The following is an 18,832-nucleotide window of genomic DNA, read 5'->3' as shown; positions in this document are numbered from 1 at the left end:
TGTTCAGGTAGATTTAAAATTTTCGATATGAATTAAATCTTGTGTATAAATCTTTGGAGGATTATATTACGTGTCAGAGTTATTTCAAATAGCAGCTGTCGGAGAAAAGTGATTCGCAATTTTAGGCCTGTCGTGTACAGGAATCCTTCTGCTCGTTTCGACAGTTCTGCTCCCATCAGTGCTACAACCAAAATATCAGCCTTACTGGCTACGATTCTATGGATTCTTTTACTCCGAACCGACCAAACAGACCAGTTGGGTTTGTGTACATTTAGTACTGGCAACCACGATCGGAGTATTAACGTTGGCGTGTTCGGAAGGATCGCTGGCCTTCTTTTCACTGTACCTGTGTGCATTATTCGATATTCTGAGGTATATTCGGACTAATTTTCATTTCGCAGGAATTAATATACTTATTCTTTCCGATTGAATGTTCTCGCGTGTTCCTACAATTACTGATTTCTTATCATAGTAATAACTAATGTTCACCTAGTTACCGAATACGAAACGCAATCGACGATGTCGCAATACCAAACATCTCGAAACAGATCGTTCTACGACCGAGTGTAGAATTGCACCAGCGTATTCTCGAGTATGGTCCTTTCATTCGGATATTATAGCAAAATTATTGTCCTATATTTCATTATGCTTTTATTTCATGTTTTCGGCCTTCGTCCGATTGTCGTTAATATATTGGAACAACTTGAACCTCTCGAACGTAAGGTTTGCCACGATTTTCACGAAGAACCAAACGATATCGTATTTAGTAGCGATTTTAGTGGCAGTCATTTCATTTGCCGTGAATCTGTATCGCGTGAGTATTGAACGACAGTAAATCTAACAGTTAAGATGAAACCATGACCGAAGTCTGATAAATCTCTGCCTTCTACTATTTGGTATGTGACAGTTCTTTCTGGCGGTTGTGAAGATGGATAGGATCGATAACGTGATCATTTCTTTCGAAATTTTTCTAGTACATGTGATCATCATTTTCTTGAATAATTACAGCCCCCAAAAATTGATGAGCACCAGCGCTAAGGTTTCCGATGAAATGTAAGAACTGGCTTTTGGTTGGCTTTAGGAGGACACGACCAAAAGTGATCTATTTTGTTTTTCCACGATTTACTCAGAACCGACAGTACTCTCTCTGCAGCTCCACAGAAAGAAATGAATATTTTGAACCACTTGTCGTACGAACGTATTCTATGATTTTAAAAACTTAGAAGTAGAAAATAAATCCATAAATAAATCCATTTTGTGATGTCCGATAGTTTGGGCGAGTATTCGAATCTCTACTATCGATCGGAGGAAAGATGAAAACAAATCGTATCAATGATATATCGAGAACTATTTGCAATTTTAATGTTTGAAATTAATGTTATATTGTACGTGTTTTAAGTTGTTTGAAATGTATACAGGAAACTGCGACTAATTCTGTTACAATATATATACTTCTGAGGTGTTTAGGTAATAACGGCATTTTTAAATTGCGTAGATACAACTCCATGTGGTATCGCTTACCAGCAAAGTCGCAAAAAATGTTGTTATTTCTGCTCATGAAGTGCTTATACGGAGTGCAGATAAGTCTGGCTGGTTTATTCGTTCCGTGTTACGCAGGCTTCACGATGGTAATTCGTCAGGTTTACGTCTAATTTAAAACCGATCTTTCGTCCAAGATACTGGGAATTTTTGTTTCAGATGATAAATTCCTCTTTCTCGTATTTCACTGTTATTTATTCGATGCAATAGAATATCCAGGAATGATGATTTTTGAACGTTACAAGTCACGATTTTCAAATCCCGAAATGTCTTTCACATTGGGTTACAAGCACTGATCTGTGGGTAGTCCCTCGAAATATCTTCGGAATTATAAAATTTGGAGCGCTGCTGAAGTTACGGGGACTGTACTGTATAGATTCGAAGGGACTTGTGAGTTCATAAGAATTACTGTAGTTTATGTGAACATATAAGTGACGAATCTGAATGTATTGGAATAAAATAGACCATCCACTTCTCACCTGGAATAATTTCTACTTGGTAATTTACCCATCCGCACATCCTTCAATTACCTTGCGTGGCTTTCTAACTTCGGAAAACCATCAGTTCGTCTTCTCGGGAAAGAATGGGTCGACATATTTACGCGACACTCGATCGCTGACTTCGTCCTTTTACCCGAACTTTTGAAAAATAAAACACGCACGGTTAATGTGTTTGGATTTTCTATGAAGAATTATACAGCCACTTTCACTCAATTTTCCGTTCCGGAAATTATACGTTCGTTTTTCGGTATTGAATGTAACTGTTCAAATCAGAAATATTGAATTAAAGCGTCACTCATGAAAGTAATGTTGCGAGCTCTCATTGACATTACTAAAAGAAACACATGCATCGTGCACGGTCTTGAATCATCACTTCGATAAGCACCCGTCGTTATAAACACATCGCAGTCGAAACAAAAGTAAGGATATAGTCGTAAGTACTTTCGCGCGATGTCCCCAACGAGTCTGACAATAACCTACATGGCGGACAGTTCTTCCCCTTCTGTAACATTAAAAATGGTGGCTGCCAATCTAATATACACACGTGAATGTATATACCTGCGTTGCAAAAAGATTCCTTTTCGTGCTCTGAGAACCGCACAAGAGAAGTAAATTTATTCCTAGCGGAAGTTGTCATCGGTAAAGGTCGTATTAAATTTTTAGATATAGGAGAAGAGTATTGGCATTGAAGAACAAGAGCGTGAATAATATATTGGGCCGAAGTGTAGTTCCAGGATACTACGGCTGCCCTGTACACACATCCTTGAGTTTCGTTCGTGATGGACGTATTCCAACAGAATTACGGAGTCTATTATTCTTTGATGTGCGTTACGGGACTCTGGCCTTTTAGCCAGTCTACTCTAATGAAGATTCAGAGAATCTGCTTTTGTCTGTTCATACTCTGCTGTATCGTGATACAGGTGATACAAGTTCGATTTCGTGTGGAAATCTTTTTGGCACAAATAATTACACTTTTCCTGATAAAACTAAACTATATTGGGATCATCGGTATCTGAATAAAGTTCGTAGTGGAATAGGAATTGTTTCTCATTCAATGTACACTGCGCAAGATAAAGCTTGTGCAGCAGTAGAATACGATAGTAGATTTTTAGTTTCATTTTTTATTGTCCCGCTTTTCCGTCCGAAAAGATTATTTTCAGTTCTCGAAACGAAGCATTTGAAAAGTAATGATATATTTCCCAGGTAATGTCTATACGAAATGTTGACATCACGTTGGAAAATTTACTAATGATGCTATCGTACACTTTTCCGATGATGTTGTATTTTTTACGATATCTTGGTTTCGTCGCCAATTTCCCGGTAGTGAGTGTGAAAATACACATACGTATCTCGGAAAGGAACTACGGATTTCTGATTTGATTACTATACCCGGCGAACCGTTATAATTTGACAGTATTCTTGTCGTGTGATTTTAGCTGAGGTCGTTCTTCCGAGACCTGCAGAACGATTTCGTCATGCTGAAAAATCCGCCGGAAACGAGAATATTTATGAAATACGTAGATGAGTCGAAGCGGATGATTCTATTATTTGTGGGTAAGAATATTCCGCGGGTGTCTTCCAGGAGTTGCTGCCACTGATGTACATTTCCCTGCATATAAATTCAGTATTAAGTTTGTGTGACGTTTTGCTAACAACCACCTATACGTGTTAAGATATAAGAAATTGAATTTCTCTGTTCAGGTAGACTTAAAATTTTCGCTATGGATTAAAGCTTGCGTCTAAATCTTTGAAGGATTATATTACGCGCCAGAGTTATTTTAAATGGTAGTCGTCGGTGAAAGATGATTCGAAATTCTAGGCCTGTCGTGTACAGGAATCCTTCTCATCACTTCGACAACTATACTCCCATCAGTGATACAACCGAAATATCAGCCTTATTGGTTGCGATTCTATGGATTCTTTTACCCTGAACAAACGACGCAGACCGACTGGGTTTGCTTACATTTATTGTTAGCAAGCACGATCGGATTATTAACGTTGGCGTGTACGGAAGCCTCGCTCGCTGTATTTTCCTTCTACTTGAGTGGATTATTCGAAATAGCCAGGTACGTTTCAAATAATGTTCATGGCTTCTCACTTTGCAGAAAGTATTTTATTCCTTCTTTCCGTTTCATTTATATGTCTGTTTGAGTATTACAATCTGGTTCACGTGCAATATTTCTACTTTTGCCTTTTTGATATGTAAATAAAAGTCCCTCTCTAGAGGCATTGATAATGTACAGTGACAATTAAAAAAGTAGGCCTTCAGTTGATAGACTGACTTATCAATAGACCGGCCTCTTTCAATAACATTTTTTTCGAGTTATCGAGTTGACGAGATGAAAAGATTTCTACTATCTCGATATGGGCATAAATCGTTGCAACGACAATATTATTAGACTATTAGTTTTCTTCCTAGTTTCGTCAATATGTCATCATATATTTTCTCCGCGGAAGTCTCTCTTTAGTCCTATCTCGCTTTCAATGTATTCAGATTTGTAAAGCAAGAATTACTTATTTTCTACAACATAATAGTAGTGAGTTTTCGTTATTGGCCCTCAGAATTTTCGTCATCCTGCTGTATAGATGCATATGTTAATAACATTAATGTTCTCCTAGTTACCGAATACGAAACACAATCGACGACGTAGCGCTGTCGGCTTCCTCGGAACCAATAGTTCTACAGCCGGGCCTAGAAATCCACCAGCGGGCTCTTGAGTACGGTATTTTCATTCAGATATTACGGCAACATTGTTCGTCCGGGTTTCATTATACATTTATTACGTGTTTCAATCGTCCGTCGCCCGCTCATGGTGAACACATTGAAACACTCTGAATCTCTCGAACGTAAGGGTCGCCAAAAATCTCACGGGCAACATGATGATGTCGTATTTATTGGCGATTTTAGTGGTCGTCGTATCGTTCTCCATGAATCTGTATCGTGTAAGTATTGCTCGACAGTAAATTTAACCGTTAAGACGAAACCATGACCGAATCCCGATAAATCTCTGCCTTCTGCTTTTTGATGTGTGACAGTTGTTTCTGGCGGCATTGGAGATGGATAGGATCGATAACTTGATCATTTCTTTCGAATTTGTTCTAGTACATGTGATCATCATGTTCTTGAATAATTGCAGCGGTCAGAAATTGATGAACACCAGTGTTAAGGTTTTTAATGAAGTGTAAGATCGCACACATTCGTAAACATAAACCTGTTTCCTTTTTCCACGTTTTCCCCAGGACCGATAGAGTACTCGCTATAGTTCCACGGGAACGAATGAATATTTCTGATAAATATTCGTAGAAACCTGTTCTTAGATTTCGACAGTTGAGAAATGAAAAATCTGGAATAGTTTATTTTGATGTATCCAGTATTTTTAACGTCGATAATCATTTCTATCGATCCTGGGAAGCTTGAATCTCTATCGTTTCGATGGTAGATGGAAAATTACTTTCAAATCTGTTTTACAAATGTTACGTTAAGGAGTTCACGCAAATATATTGTATAATTTACTGCTGACACGATGAGCTAATAATAACGGCAATATTAAATGATACAGGTATAACTCCCTGTGGTATTCTATACCACCGAAGTCGCAAAAAATGTTGTTATTTGTACTGATGAAAAGTTCGGCCGCTGTGCAGTTCAATCTAGCCGGTTTATTTATTCCGTGTTACGAAGGATTTATGATGGTAATTCATCGCGTTTATGAGTTATTAAAAGAGATCTTTGGCCATAGATACAATAATAGTTTCTTTCAGATGATAAATTCTTCTTTCTCGTATTTCACTGTTCTTTATTCGATGCAATAGAACGTTCAAAGCTGATAGTCGTGACATTAGTGATCATAGACTATCAACGGAACAAATACAAAGACATCAAACGTTACAAATTGCGACCCGTGATCTCGAAAAACGTCTTTCCGATAAAACATTACATTCTTGCAATCACCGAACACATTGAACCGTGAGTACTGATCGGCGCATACTATCTCACGATATCTGTGCGATTATAAAATTTAACGTTTCAGTTGATTAGCCGAAATTGTATTGTATGAGATCTTATAGTTTCGCCAAACATATAAATAATACAGTAATGTATCTGAGCAAAATGGAATATACGTTTTTTCTACGTGAATATCTTACACGTTTGAATTTTTTTTGCCAATGTTGTCGTCCCTTCCGTCCCACAATCGAATCTCTTCCTCGTTTTCACCCGACCTGTTACAAAATAAAAAATACATCTGTTTAGTATCATTTGATCATATACAAATAAATACAAACAAGTCTGTATCTATTTATGTGCACTTTTACTTATATGTTCGTTTCCCGGTAAAGAGGGTATATATTAAAATTGAAAATGAAATTGAAAGCGTCACTTTTGAAAATAATTCTGCGAAGGCGTACTGTTATTATGAAGAACTATACGAATATCGTGCAGAGTTTTACATTGTTATTTTAACGATCATGCCGAGTTATAAGATGCATGATACGTTTAAATTCTAATAAATTCTACTCGTCTCTTAACGCGAAAACGGGAGACTGCCAAATTTAATATACCGCGTACTTTCTGTATTGATATTCTACGAAATGTGCGGGGACAAATTGATTTCTGGCGGAACTCTGTAATTTCGAGGTATTATTATAAATTTTTAGCTAAACCAGAGGCACGTTGCATTAATAGCAGAAGCAGAATGTTATTAATGGTATATTGGGTCGAGGAATAGTTTTACGGTGCTATGCGTGCTTTCCATACATGTTCTTCGGCTTCGACAGCGATAGACGTATTCCGAAGGAACTACAGCATTTACTATTCCGCCTTGTGCTTTACTGGACTCTGATCTTTTTACCAGTCAGCTCTAGCGAAGATACAAAGAATCTGTTGCTCTGTGTGTACGCTCAGCTGTATAGTGATACAGGCGATAATAGTTGGTTTCCGGGTGGAAATGCTTTTTAAACGGAAAATTCGATTTTTCAAGGAAAGGCTGGCGATGAATTTTATCGAAAGCAACAGTATCTGATTTTTACGACGAGATGATAAGTATATACCAACTGTTGTTTAATGAGTAAAATAGAGTCTCTGGAACAATAATAATAGGCGATACCGTTTGAGGTGGTTTTCTTTTTGTTCCACATTCTCGACCAAAATCCGACCACTGTCGCATGGCGAAACGGAGCATTCGGAAAATAATGATATATTTTCTAGGTAACGTCGATACGGAATGTAAACATCACGTTAGACAATTTACTAATGATGCTATCGTACACGTGTCCGATGATGTATTTTTCCCGGTACTTTGGATTCATCGTCAATTTCTCGATAGTGAGTTCGATAAAATGCGAATGTACCTCAGGTGGACATGAACTACAATATTTCTTCGGTAACTAATGTACCCCGTTAACCTTTGTAATCTTACAGTTTTGTTTTCATGTCACTTTACTTGAAGTCCGTCATTAAAAACGTACAGAATGGTTGCACCATGCTGACTGATCCGATTGAAATAATAATATTAATGAAATATACAGGGGAATTTAGCGGATGCTTTCAATTTTTATCGGTATGCATACTTCACGGAACCTGCCACTGATAACGACCTATACGTGGTTACATGTTAAAAGTGCAATTTCTGTATTTAGGTAGACTTAACACTTTACCGATCGGGTTGCTGGAATGAAAAGCTTTGCTAATACCGGCGACGTATTCGATTCATTTTATAGAAGGGAATAATTTCAAAATATTTCATACGCATGAAGAGTTAATAACACGATCAATCGATATGCGAACAATAACATAATTCATAAAATGTTCATTGACTCGATAAACACTAGTTTCACAAAATTCCGGTCGATAAGTAATAGTATTGAATTTCCAATTTTTCAGACTAGTATTCGGGTAAAAATCTTTTAATGATTTCATTTTGTTCTTTATTTTGGAATATTTTTCAATTATTTGAAATGGTATCGGTCGGTGAACGATGATTCTGAATTCTAGGCTTGGCGTGTGCAGCAGTCGGTGCTGTAGTTTCGACGGTGTTGCTACCGTCAGTGCTGGAACCGCAATATCAACTCTATTGCCTATGGGTCTATGGATTATTTTACTCTGAACGGATCAAACATAGTAACTGGACTTCCGAACAGCAATTTTTTTTCAAAATTTCTTAGACTTTTTTTCTGTATTGACCGGATGTGATTCGACAATGCATATAGCATCCTGGAAACTCCCTAATTGAACGCAAAAACGGTCTTTGATGTTTTAAGATAGTCTATCTCTTGGCGACATAACGCAAATTGTTAATATAACAAATTCTTCCCTTGAAAATTCAAATTAATTAAATTCAAATTTGTATTTGTTGAAAATTTATTACCATACGCAACATTATGTAATTATTTTCATAATATGTTAATTTTCATTTACTTGAATGATATTTCGTTTTCCTTGACACAACCTTTTTATTAGCCTGCCTTATTGTTCCGTAATATTAGCGATCTGAAATTATTGCAATTCATGATCAAGCAGTACTGACACTGAATGAAATCTGTTTTGTTCATTCTCGGCTTTCGACAGTCCGCACTAAAAAAGAGAAACATTATTCTTCTTATCGCTTCAATTCATGTTTGAATACGCCTCTTTAAATGAAATTCACTATAGTAATGCAAGCACAAGGATGCTGCGCACCTACTAACGAATGGAAGGCGAATTAAATAAATTCATCTGTCTCGCTATCTTAACATAATACTGTATGGGCGAATTTTCTTCTGCCATGTATACAAGTAAGCGATCTATCCAGTTTCGAAGTTTTACCTCCGTTTTCAGGTGTAAGAATGATTAGCGTGGTTGTTACTATGAAATTGTTCGTGTTTTAAATATGAACCTCGCGTTCAACAGTCACTTCAGGACTCGATAACTGCTGCTAAAACAACTGAAAACTTCTCGTCTGCTTTCGTTTGTACCAGTACAGTGAACCCAGAAAGCACAGAACCTACTACAATATTTATCGTATACAAAGTTTCTCGGTACTTACGAATTTAGAATCTTATAACAACGAAGTGTTCGGAGGCTCAAAGTGATTCTAACTCTCGTGTAAAGATATTTGAATGTAGAAATTTCTGTTCTTCCTGTATAAAATTAATAAAACTTTCCACTTTCACAACGTAAACTGGTTTAATGATAATATATGTATTACGTGTATGAATGTTAATGTCTAGTAATTGTCGATCATTCTAACGATTTAAATAGGTATACTAGAAATTAGAAAATATTTAATAGTGAGTACAAATATAACGAAAAGAACTGACCAAATGGTTTTGATAAATTCGTATTCACTCGCGAAATAGATTTTACGAAAATGATAACATACGTGGACTTCAGAGACATCGTTCACATTCAACATTGGACTTCACTGTGTATTCTGGGCACCAATCACTTCATTCCTGAACACTCCGATTGAGAAAAATACACGTATTTCCATGGAAGTAAAAGAAAAAGTAGAAAAAAGGGAACTGCTTCCATCAGCTATACTATCGTAATTAAATTTTCATCGTTTCTTTCGCTTTGAATCGTTTCGATTATCTTAATGCCAGATAATTAAATTGATCAATTCAAAGGAGAATATTGTAGCCTGATCCAATTGAAACGTTATTTGCTTGAATAACTAAGACAGTAGAAGTTGGCAGTGAACTTTTAACAACATGAATAAAGTATGGCGGTGAAGTGTAGTCGGACAATGCCATCGATGTTCTCTACAAACGTGAGTCATTTCTGTGGCAACATGGTTTCATTCCAAAAAAATTATGGCATCTATTATTCTATGTTGTGCATTACTGGTCTCTGGCCCTTTTACCAGTCAACTTTGTCGAAGATCCAGAGAACATTCTACTCTGTGTGTACTCTCTGTTGTATAGTGGTACAGGTGATGATAATTCAGTATTTCAGTGAAATACCTTCTTATTAGTAAAGTTAGGCGTTTAGTGGCATAATTTTCAGTAAGTCCCTTTGAAAGAATCAGTACACAATCGAAGTTTGTGATATGTTCAAAATAGGTTATCCGTCAGTATCCATTAGTGTTACGATCGACGGGTCGACGCTTGGTCGCGACTCGAATGGTCTCGCGATTTTACGTTGACCGTACGCGTGATGCCCGCCAAATTAATCTTGGGCACCTGGATCCGCCGGTGGAGCAGTGGTCGCGTCTTCGCGCTACGTTGTGCTCGAGTCGAGATTTTAGTAAACGAGTCTTCGAATCCGGAACGATGTTGTGAACGAGTCTTTCGTGTGACTGTAGTCTTCGAATGTGGTACTTGAACAGTAGTTTTCGAATGCGGTACGTGAACTGTTCTTTTCGAATGTGATGAGTGAACTGAATTTGTGCGACTGTAGTAAGTGGACTGATCTTCGTCGGAGCTCTTGCACCCACAAGTCAACTTTTTTACCCCTCCTTCGGATGTTTAGAAGGGGATGTTGACGGGGTGGGAACAAGAGGTCGACGAAGTTTTGGAAAAAAAATGCATTTGGCAACAGCGGGAAGGTCTCGCTACTTGACGCACGTGCAAGGGTGTACCCTGATGCGAGTACGCACCCTTGTCCGCGGGTAGTCCTCGCTGTTGCGCGTACGTTCGGTGAGACAGCGAAGGAAAACCCGTTACGTGGGCCCATGTGCACGTGCCTACCTAAGTACGGGCACGCACCCATGGCCGCGGGTAATCCTCGCCGCTGCGCGAGAATTCGTCTGGTTTATGACAGGGGCGATTTTTGTACGGGACAGAAAATGAGAGGCTGACCTGCACAAAGGCCGAGGCCTGGCCCCGGATGAACTGTCGCGAACGCTCGATCGTGTTTGCGCCCGTGTCATAAACCAGAACCGTGTCCGAAAGGGGCCCCTTGTTCCGTGATGGAACAATTAATGTTCGGATCCCTTAGTATGCGCGTACTAAATAGAATACAATGCCTAGCCGACAATTGGAAGTTTTCAAGGAAAATGAAATATATATGTTTTAGGTATCATCGATACAAAATGTAGAGCTTACGTTGGACAATTTACTTAGGATGTTATCGTTCACCTGTCCGATGGCACTATTTTTATTGCGATACCTTTGTTTCATCTACAATTTCTCGATAGTGAGTCCGAAAACACGCAACTGTATCTGTGCTGTATTATAAACTGAGAATTTCTTACATAATTATTCTATCCTGTAAACCGTTATAATCTTGCAGTTTTCTTTCCGTGTGACTTTAGCTGGAAACGTTCATCCACGCAATAGAAAACGATTGCAACACGCTGAAAAATTCGACCGAGTTAAGGATATTAATGAAACGTATAGAAGAGTCGAAGAATGTGATTCTAATATATCTGGGTAGAAATATTACACAGTGGATATTCCTGTGGAACTATCATTTAAATATAATTCCACCTGTAACAATCGAATGTCAAGTTAACTGTAGAACCACTGAAAAGTTAAACTGTCTGGTTCAGATTCTCTTCAAACATTCACTAGGGCGTTTTCCCTGAAACCTTTCGCGAATGTTAATTTACACGTGAATATCGATTAATTTGATTAATGATTTCTAGCAAAACGACAGTTTCAAAACCTGTGAAACATGGTATTCCGAAGTGACATTTTTAACTCGTTCAGTATTTCTACTGTTGATGCAGTCCTCCATCGGTTGTACCTTATATTAACACATTTTGTGCGAGTCACAGATAGAGCTTTACCGGCACTTTACCAAAAATCAGTGAAGTTTGAAAAAATCCATGTCGCAACCTCTTCTCGACCCGTTATTCCGTTGTTTTTCGCTGGTCAACTAACAACTGACACTCGTTCTCTCCTGGCACTCGTATTTAACAACACTCACTCACATTTTTTCATTCTTCATACACCAATCCTTCGCATCTTTCACCTGTCGCTCTATCCCATTCGTTCTCACTCATTCGGCGCGCATTCATTCAAACATTCAATCGCTTACATCCATTTTTCAAAAAACACTGAATATTCTTGAAACTGACAGTCAGATTATAATAAGATTTTTGCAAGTGCATAATGAAGATTTTTAGGATCAGGGGATTCTGTCAAATATTTAGCAAAATAAAAAGATTAGTCATACATAATTCGACGCCATCGCGCATGGTGTGTTAATATACATATTTGAAATCAGCTCGTTAAATTATAACGTTATTCCAAAGACTAACAGTTGCCTCCGATAATATCATCCAGTGAATGATGTGTCCGAATTTTAGGTATGTCATGTACGGGAATCTTTATGTCATTTTGTATGTTCGTGGTTCCCACCTTCCTACATTCGAAACATCAACTCTACTACCTTCACAACTTAGGATTCTATTTCGTCGAACAAAACAGAAGGACTGATTGGGTATGCCTCAACGCTGCAGTGACTACATGCTTTGGTTTATTAGCGGTGGCGTGCACTGAAGCATCATTCTCAGTTTTCTGTTTATACTTGTGCGGATTGTACGAAATCGTCAGGTATGATTAGAATAATATTTATCTGCGAGATTTTCATCGACGATTTGATGAAAAAAAAAAACTTGGAATATTTCATGGAAGATATATATGTAAATCACCGTTCATACAGTATTTATACCCATCCATAGGACAGTAGTAGTTTCGTCCTGGTATTGTCATCGATATAAACAGTAGCGTAGCTTTTAACGCATATTTATCCATCTAGTTACCGAATACGCACGGCAGTTGACAACGGAGCTAAGTGCATTCAATCGAAACCAATCGACATCCGGCCAGCCGTAAACTTGCACCAAAAAGCGCTTAAGTTGGTACTTTCATGCAGATATTGCGGCAACATTTGAACGAATATTTCATTATTGCTTTATTACCTGTATTGCTCGACCACGCCTTTCTGTTCTGAACGATCGGGAACATTAAAAATTTCGATAACAAAGGCTCGGCTACGGCATTGCGAGAGGAGTGGTGGTCTCCTATTTAGCGGCGCTGCTAATGGTTGTTTGTTCGTTCGCCGTGAACTTATACCGTGTAAGTGTCACTATAATTTTGCTTCTTTCTGACACTTCTGTAAGATACAATATGACGAGATTATTTTCTATGCGCAACAGATTTTTTTGTTGCTCCTGGAGATGAAGAAAATAGACGAAATCGTGATTTCTATCGTAATGGTTGCGTCTCACTTCATCATCATGTTTGTGTTTAATCACGATGGCCAGAAACTGGTAACATCTAGCGGTCAGCTCTTCCATCAAACGTATGTTCACGATTTTGCTTAAATAGTATACCTGTTGTTCATATATTGCAATCAACCGAACAAGGTTTCAAACTCTACTGACAGTCTAACTATGCGATGTACTATAAAATCTGAGCAATTAATTATTTTCCTTTTATAAAATAATTCTTGCGCGGACATTTAAGATCAACTGTGGAGCAGATAACTTCTATTACGAACATTCATGGCACAAGAAAATAATGGAATTGTTGAATAGATACGACTCGTTGTGGTACTACATACCATTGAAGACACAGAAAGTCTTGTTATTTATACTGACGAACACAACGGCTGAAGTACAGATTAATCTGGCTGGGCTATTCGTTCCCAGTTTCCAAGGATTCTCAAGGGTAACTGGTCGTTTTTATAGGCTTGTTAATGATAATTCTCCATCATTGTTTCAAGCAGCTTCCTTTCAGATGATGAGCTCGTCTTTTTCCTACTTCACTGTTATTTATTCGGTACAGTAGAAGAGGCACGATGGTCTCGACGATAATCACAGGGGATTAGTATGGCTACTTCGCCACAATACATCGTTACTTAATCCGATGACGAGTATTGTTAAGATCTGAACACCTAATTTGTCCGAACATTCCAATAATGTTAGAATACTTATGTGCAATATTTTTCTTTCGTTTATTGGGTTGTATTTTGCGATCTGGTTAACATAATTATATCACTAAAATACTTATGCACTTGTTGATCTACACACTGCAAACAGTTGTACATGTTTCTGAGACAAGAATTGCATTTATTTTTTCAACAGCTGAAGACGTTTATGAAAAAGTCAATACTACTATCCCATCACAATTATTCAAAATCTGTGACAAAATATCATCTTGCGTAGCCGATAGCTCTGGCTGCGTACCACCATTCAACGAACTCGAAGCCAGCGGTTCAACTTCTCTTCGTTAACGTTGAACATTATTTTCCATAATGTTTTTCTAAAGCTGTCTCCGAGAAGAACAATGTCGTGTTCGATCTGATTTCATATCAGAAAAAATTTCTAATGATTTCAGTAGTAATATTAAAAGTTAGAATACCCGATACCGAACGGAATATAACGGAGACAAGTAACAAACGTTTACTTGGAAAACACGAATGTTACTATTGTAGGAACTATCCCGCACGAGTTCTTAATGGTGTAGAATATTCCCTTACAAGTCGCAATGTCTATACAGATTACTAAACGCTCGCTTGCCGATTACACAAAGTCTCACCCCACAAGTCTCGCTCGAGTATCACTCACAAAATGTCTCTCGCGCACGCATTCCCACTCGCTTTCAATGCACTCTCCCCATTGGCACTGTCTTTCTTACACTTGCACCCTTCTCACTCGCATCTTCCGTCCATAGTCAAAATTTACGCAGTCACGTACACGCTTTTCTCACGGCCCAGTCGCTCGGTTCCAGACACACTTCCTCGTATTCCTTCAGCCACTGAAGATTCTCTAAACGCAGTTACACTATTTTCCAAACATCCAGGCGTCGGTCCGTCGCAATATGACCTGGTCATCCTTACGCACGTACACACAACAAACTGTTCATCCCACACTATTAAACCTACGCATTGACTTTCAGAGAAATCTCTGATGAAATACAGGCTTTAACATGGAAATAAGCGGATTGGTGTAGGAATAGAAGAAAACAATTTCTACCGGCGATATTATCTAGATAAAATTTGCATTATTTCTGTTCTTGCTGATGCGGAACAATTAAATCGATCGATTAATGACGAGAAACTCCAGCTAACGACCCAATTGTAATGCTACTTCTTTGAATAACTAAAGCAGTGAAAAGTGGCGACATGAATAAAATAAAGTACCGATGCGGTGTTGATGAAGTCGATGGCTGTTCTATGCAGACGTCTTCTAGCTTCATGGCGCGATGGACACATTTCAACGGAACTATCGTGTCTATTATTCTATGCTGTGCTTCATTGTCCTCTGGCCCTTCAGCCAATCAACTGCATCCAAACTCCGGAAAACATTTGTGTTTGCGTGTTTCCTGTGTTGTGCAATAGTTCAGGTAATGAGCGTCTGATTTTCTAGTGAAATGTGTTTCACTTTAAGAACTAAGGCTTTTCGTGAAATGATTTTCACTAAGTTACCGCAGAAGTATCAGTAAAATTCTATACTTTTCAGGTATCATCGATAAAAAATGTAGAGATTACTTTGGACAATTTGCTTAAAATGTTATCGTTCACGTGTCCAATTATATTGTTTTTCTTGAGATACCTTGGTTTTATCATCAATTTCCCGTTAGTGAGTTCAACAATAATGTAACGTTGTTTATGGTTGATGAAACCTAAGAATTCTTCACGTAACCATTGTATCGCATTAACTGTTATAAACTTATAGTGATCTTTTCATGTGACTTCAGACGAAAAGTTTCATTGAAGCGATAGAAAAACATTGCAACACGTTGACGGTTCCGGCAGAAAGGAAAATATTATTCAACTATATAAAAAAGACGGAATCGGTGGCTCTAATATATTTGGGTAAAAATATTTAGCAAACATCGTTAGGTCCCACCATAATTGGAATATAATTTCACCTACACAAGTCAGACATTATCTTTGCATTAAAAGTGTCGGAAAGTTAAAATGTCCACTTTGTTTTGCTTCAAGAACAATCACCAGGATGTCTCGACTGACTTTTGATAATAATTTTCCACCAAATTGAATGTCCATTTCAAACCCCCCGGTACTTCTGGTGTGAAAATTCACGTCTTATTTTACAATCTTCTTCGGAATATTGAGAATTGCTTTCATCGGCGTCATTCAACGTGTGTCCACATTTCAGGTTTGTCATGTGTTGCAACCTCTTTCGCGTTTACTATACTTTTGCTACCTGCATTCCTACATTCCAAACACCAAGTATACTACCTGCAAATTCTCGGATTCTACTTCAAGGAACAAACCGAAAATACTGATTTGATCAGTGTGCTCGCAGGTATGACGGCGTCGTTGGGTGTCTTCACGCTAGCTTGCACTGAAGGATCCTTCACGGTTTACTGTTTCTACTTATGTGCTTTGTACGAAATCGCCAGGTATGCTCGAAATAATCTTCATCGTGGGGAATGGATGTGCTCAATCTTCCTATTGGGATCATACATTTTTCTTAGCATTTCGAGTTATTAAATACATGCATTTACAACTATAGAAACGTGATGTGTTTATTACTTTGAGTGTGTACACATCAATAGGCAATTAGTTGTTTAGTTCTTGAGTCATTATGATCATTAAAAATGTTGTTGTATTCAACACGTGTTTATTCATTTAGTTATCGAATAAAAACGGCAGTCAACAACGGAGCCATTTTTATTGAACCAAAACCAATAAACATCGCACCAGCCATATACCTCCACCAAAAAGCAAAAAGGTTGGTACTTTCAACCACAGATTACGGCAACATTTTTATTAATATATCATTATCGGTTTCCACGTACAATTTGGTCCGCCATGTGTCCGGAAATGAAGGTTCGCAAATGCCATGTCGAATGACCTTCTGCTTACGTATGCACCAGCGATTCTGTTAGTTGTAATTTCCTTTGCTGTGAATTTATACCGTGTAAGTGTCATGAAAGTTCGCTTTCATTTCTGCTCTCCCATGAAAAGTCATATGATCCAACTATTTTCAATCTACTAACAGATTTGCCTGTTGATGATGAAGATGGATGAGTTAGTAGAAATTACGTTATCTTTCGTAATAGTTATGGCACACGTCATAATTATATTCATAAATAATCACAGCGGTCAAGAGCTGGCCAATGCAAGTTCTAACCTTTTCTATCAAACGTAAGTTCCATGGCTTTAATCACTTGACATTTCTGGCGTTCGTATCTTGAAATCTGCCCAATCAAATTATACGTACCATTAAAATCTTCACGAAGGTATGTAATAGGAATGAGAGAAACAAGTGGTTGTTCCAGATTAATTATAGTTAGGAGAAATAATTGTATCAGGGAATTAAGAGTACTTGTGGAACAACTAAATTGAGTTTTGAATATTCATGACATAAGTAATGGAATTTTTTTACAGATACAATTCGTTATGGTACTGCGTCCCACTAAAAGCACAGAAACTCTTATTATATCTGTTGATGCACACGTCAACTGATGTACAGATTAACTTTGTCGGTTTATTCGTGCCGAGTTACGAAGGATTCTCGATGGTAACTTCTTTGGTTTTATATTGTATTAACCGCCGCTCCCTATCTAGAAATTCATGGTGCTCCCATTTCAGATGATGAGCTCGTCTTTTTCATATTTCACTGTTCTTTTATCGGTACAGTAGAAAATTTAGAAATAATCTTCGAGACTGCAATTGCAGAGAATTAGTATTCGGAGTGATCGTGTATGACTATTTAGTTGCATACTGTAAACTTGCAAGTTTTGTTCCGATGATATCACGATTATAGCTACAGACACGTTTGCAGCACAACAAAATGCGCTGTATAATAGAAGTACATGTAATTGCTTAACTACTGAGGACGTGAATGGAAATATTGACATTGTCTTTATTGCATTCTAGGGAATGATTCTGTATAAACTTTTCATGAAAAATCATAGTGCAGTGCAAGTTACGGATATTATATATATGTATGAGCTACTGCCACGATGAAAATTTACATCGTACGCCATCAATGGAGGCCATTAAGATCGAGCAGTATTTCCCAAATGCATTTCAAGTTTTGTGGCTCCGCTTTTACTATTCCAGATACTTCAGCTTAGTCAAATTGCAAAACTTACACTTAACGAATCTTTTGGCTTCCGTTCCTGACGAACGTCGACCATCGCAAAATTTTCCTGGTCCTGTTTTTCTTTGAGGAACGAGCACCTTCCGGTTTTTCGCGTTCAGTTTTCAGGTTGCTTCGGTGACCCACGTTACTCCGTTAGTAATTTGGACTCTTTGAGACATAAACAAAATACTTTCCAGGTAACGTGGATAATTATGGTAGAATTCCCGTCGGAAAATTTCATTAGGTTAGTCTCGTTCATGTCACCGATGCTTATGTACATACATTTTACGATACCTTTGTTTTGACATCAGATGCCCGCTAATGAATTCGAAAACACGTGGCCTCCGTCGCAGTGACAACGAGCGCGAGAGTTCGTTGCACACGTAACCGTTACATCTAGAAATCAATTACATCCTTACGGTACTGTTTTCATATGGTTTTAAGTGAAGCGTTTCATGCAAAGCATACACAACATTAGAAGCGTTAAATAATGATTTCAGTGGGTAAGAATACACCGAGAACATCTTACCGTGACAACTCCGTGGGCTTATAACTGTAGGATTTTCAATGTGTGTTCTGTGTAGGAGAGGTGTAATAAGCAATACTCTCTGGGTTTTAATACACTTTCAATACTTCTTGACTGTTCCAACGCTTGTCGCAGTCTGCCCCCTTTTCGATGCCTTCATGCATCTTATTTCATTCCCACTTACTGTATCTTTCTCTTGCACTCACTCTCTCACTCACACAGTCTTTAACATTCGATCCTGGAAACACTCTTCATTCGTACCTCGATCTCTCAAGATC

The 18,832-nt window shown here is 38.0% G+C and overlaps 6 protein-coding genes and 1 long non-coding RNA gene across 26 annotated transcripts in view; 5 read left to right on the top strand and 2 right to left on the bottom strand.

Annotated features, from left to right (window-relative positions):
• The window catches only part of LOC143174890 (uncharacterized), a 42,285-nt gene extending 32,535 nt beyond the window's left edge, over positions 1-9,750 (bottom strand). For 5 of the 8 annotated variants that reach the window (XR_012999369.1, XR_012999370.1, XR_012999371.1 and 2 more), the window contains exons 1-2: positions 9,398-9,747; positions 6,186-6,260 (exon numbers count right to left, since the gene is read on the bottom strand). Coding sequence is in view for 3 of the 8 variants with exons in the window: in XM_076370656.1 (XP_076226771.1) it covers positions 6,186-6,260; positions 9,398-9,414 (92 nt within the window). In the remaining 5 variants the exon portion in view is untranslated. Of the gene's footprint in view, positions 1-6,185; positions 6,261-9,397 lie in introns of all 8 variants that reach the window. The other 3 variants (XM_076370656.1, XM_076370657.1, XM_076370658.1) reach the window with 1 other exon arrangement.
• Positions 1-18,832, top strand: part of alpha-Man-Ia (alpha-Mannosidase class I a) — a 611,213-nt gene that overhangs the window by 498,472 nt on the left and 93,909 nt on the right. The gene's annotated exons all lie outside the window — the stretch shown is intronic.
• On the top strand, positions 588-2,012 carry LOC143174888 (uncharacterized). Of its 2 annotated transcripts, XM_076370652.1 has the most exons (4): positions 588-814; positions 908-1,053; positions 1,496-1,628; positions 1,699-2,012. In XM_076370652.1, the coding sequence occupies exons 1-4, from the start codon at positions 659-661 to the stop codon at positions 1,747-1,749; spliced, it is 486 nt and encodes a 161-aa protein (XP_076226767.1). In that variant the 5' UTR covers positions 588-658; the 3' UTR covers positions 1,750-2,012. The 2 variants fall into 2 exon arrangements, with proteins under 2 accessions (XP_076226767.1, XP_076226768.1); XM_076370653.1 differs by lacking the exon at positions 588-814 and having other exon boundaries at positions 928-1,053; positions 1,699-2,004.
• Positions 2,804-6,172, top strand: LOC143174883 (uncharacterized). 3 transcript variants are annotated; one of them, XM_076370634.1, is made up of 9 exons: positions 2,804-2,959; positions 3,243-3,362; positions 3,476-3,593; positions 3,859-4,105; positions 4,659-4,757; positions 4,892-4,982; positions 5,076-5,221; positions 5,600-5,732; positions 5,802-6,172. In XM_076370634.1, the coding sequence occupies exons 1-9, from the start codon at positions 2,819-2,821 to the stop codon at positions 5,850-5,852; spliced, it is 1,146 nt and encodes a 381-aa protein (XP_076226749.1). In that variant the 5' UTR covers positions 2,804-2,818; the 3' UTR covers positions 5,853-6,172. The 3 variants fall into 3 exon arrangements, 2 of the variants coding, with proteins under 2 accessions (XP_076226749.1, XP_076226750.1); XR_012999367.1 differs by lacking the exon at positions 5,802-6,172 and having other exon boundaries at positions 5,143-5,221; positions 5,600-5,659; XM_076370635.1 differs by lacking the exon at positions 3,243-3,362.
• Positions 6,730-14,426, top strand: LOC143174887 (uncharacterized). 9 transcript variants are annotated; one of them, XM_076370647.1, is made up of 9 exons: positions 6,730-7,420; positions 11,035-11,154; positions 11,273-11,390; positions 12,272-12,518; positions 12,724-12,822; positions 12,953-13,043; positions 13,124-13,269; positions 13,505-13,637; positions 13,707-14,426. In XM_076370647.1, exons 1-9 carry the CDS (start codon positions 7,400-7,402, stop codon positions 13,755-13,757), a joined length of 1,026 nt encoding a protein of 341 aa, XP_076226762.1. In that variant the 5' UTR covers positions 6,730-7,399; the 3' UTR covers positions 13,758-14,426. The 9 variants fall into 9 exon arrangements, with proteins under 9 accessions (XP_076226762.1, XP_076226761.1, XP_076226759.1 ...); XM_076370646.1 differs by lacking the exon at positions 6,730-7,420 and adding an exon at positions 9,752-9,787; XM_076370644.1 differs by lacking the exon at positions 6,730-7,420 and adding an exon at positions 9,794-9,949 and having other exon boundaries at positions 12,368-12,518.
• Positions 15,129-18,021, top strand: LOC143174885 (uncharacterized). Of its 2 annotated transcripts, XM_076370639.1 has the most exons (9): positions 15,129-15,314; positions 15,431-15,550; positions 15,669-15,786; positions 16,091-16,337; positions 16,571-16,669; positions 16,768-16,858; positions 16,940-17,085; positions 17,329-17,461; positions 17,533-18,021. In XM_076370639.1, the coding sequence occupies exons 1-9, from the start codon at positions 15,174-15,176 to the stop codon at positions 17,581-17,583; spliced, it is 1,146 nt and encodes a 381-aa protein (XP_076226754.1). In that variant the 5' UTR covers positions 15,129-15,173; the 3' UTR covers positions 17,584-18,021. The 2 variants fall into 2 exon arrangements, 1 of the variants encoding a protein (XP_076226754.1); XR_012999368.1 differs by lacking the exon at positions 17,533-18,021 and having other exon boundaries at positions 16,940-17,180; positions 17,329-17,455.
• Positions 16,813-18,159, bottom strand: LOC143174892 (uncharacterized). The gene is made up of 3 exons (XR_012999383.1): positions 18,039-18,159; positions 17,072-17,138; positions 16,813-16,945 (listed from the first exon to the last, which is right to left on the bottom strand). It is a non-coding gene; the product is annotated as an uncharacterized LOC143174892 (long non-coding RNA).

This window comes from Nomia melanderi, chromosome 9 (genome assembly GCF_051020985.1).
Source record: "Nomia melanderi isolate GNS246 chromosome 9, iyNomMela1, whole genome shotgun sequence".
Lineage (NCBI taxonomy): Eukaryota > Metazoa > Arthropoda > Insecta > Hymenoptera > Halictidae > Nomia > Nomia melanderi.
Note: the sequence above shows the minus strand (reverse complement) of the source record. Positions and strands in the feature narration are given on the sequence as shown.

Excerpts from the sequence above, each read along its gene's own strand:
- LOC143174885 (XM_076370639.1), top strand. The coding sequence starts at position 15,174 with ATGGACACATTTCAACGGAACTATCGTGTCTATTATTCTATGCTGTGC. Across the intron at positions 15,787-16,090 it reads GGTGGCTCTAATATATTTGG|GTTTGTCATGTGTTGCAACC; the intron begins GTAAAAATATTT and ends TCCACATTTCAG. Across the intron at positions 16,338-16,570 it reads GCTTTGTACGAAATCGCCAG|TTATCGAATAAAAACGGCAG; the intron begins GTATGCTCGAAA and ends TTATTCATTTAG.
- LOC143174883 (XM_076370634.1), top strand. The coding sequence starts at position 2,819 with ATGGACGTATTCCAACAGAATTACGGAGTCTATTATTCTTTGATGTGC. Across the intron at positions 3,363-3,475 it reads TCGTCGCCAATTTCCCGGTA|CTGAGGTCGTTCTTCCGAGA; the intron begins GTGAGTGTGAAA and ends GTGTGATTTTAG. Across the intron at positions 3,594-3,858 it reads GATGATTCTATTATTTGTGG|GCCTGTCGTGTACAGGAATC; the intron begins GTAAGAATATTC and ends TCGAAATTCTAG.
- LOC143174887 (XM_076370642.1), top strand. The coding sequence starts at position 9,809 with ATGGTTTCATTCCAAAAAAATTATGGCATCTATTATTCTATGTTGTGC. Across the intron at positions 11,391-12,271 it reads TGTGATTCTAATATATCTGG|GTATGTCATGTACGGGAATC; the intron begins GTAGAAATATTA and ends TCCGAATTTTAG. Across the intron at positions 13,638-13,706 it reads GTTTCCAAGGATTCTCAAGG|ATGATGAGCTCGTCTTTTTC; the intron begins GTAACTGGTCGT and ends GCTTCCTTTCAG.
- LOC143174888 (XM_076370652.1), top strand. The coding sequence starts at position 659 with ATGTTTTCGGCCTTCGTCCGATTGTCGTTAATATATTGGAACAACTTG. Across the intron at positions 1,054-1,495 it reads GCTAAGGTTTCCGATGAAAT|ATACAACTCCATGTGGTATC; the intron begins GTAAGAACTGGC and ends TAAATTGCGTAG. Across the intron at positions 1,629-1,698 it reads GTTACGCAGGCTTCACGATG|ATGATAAATTCCTCTTTCTC; the intron begins GTAATTCGTCAG and ends TTTTTGTTTCAG.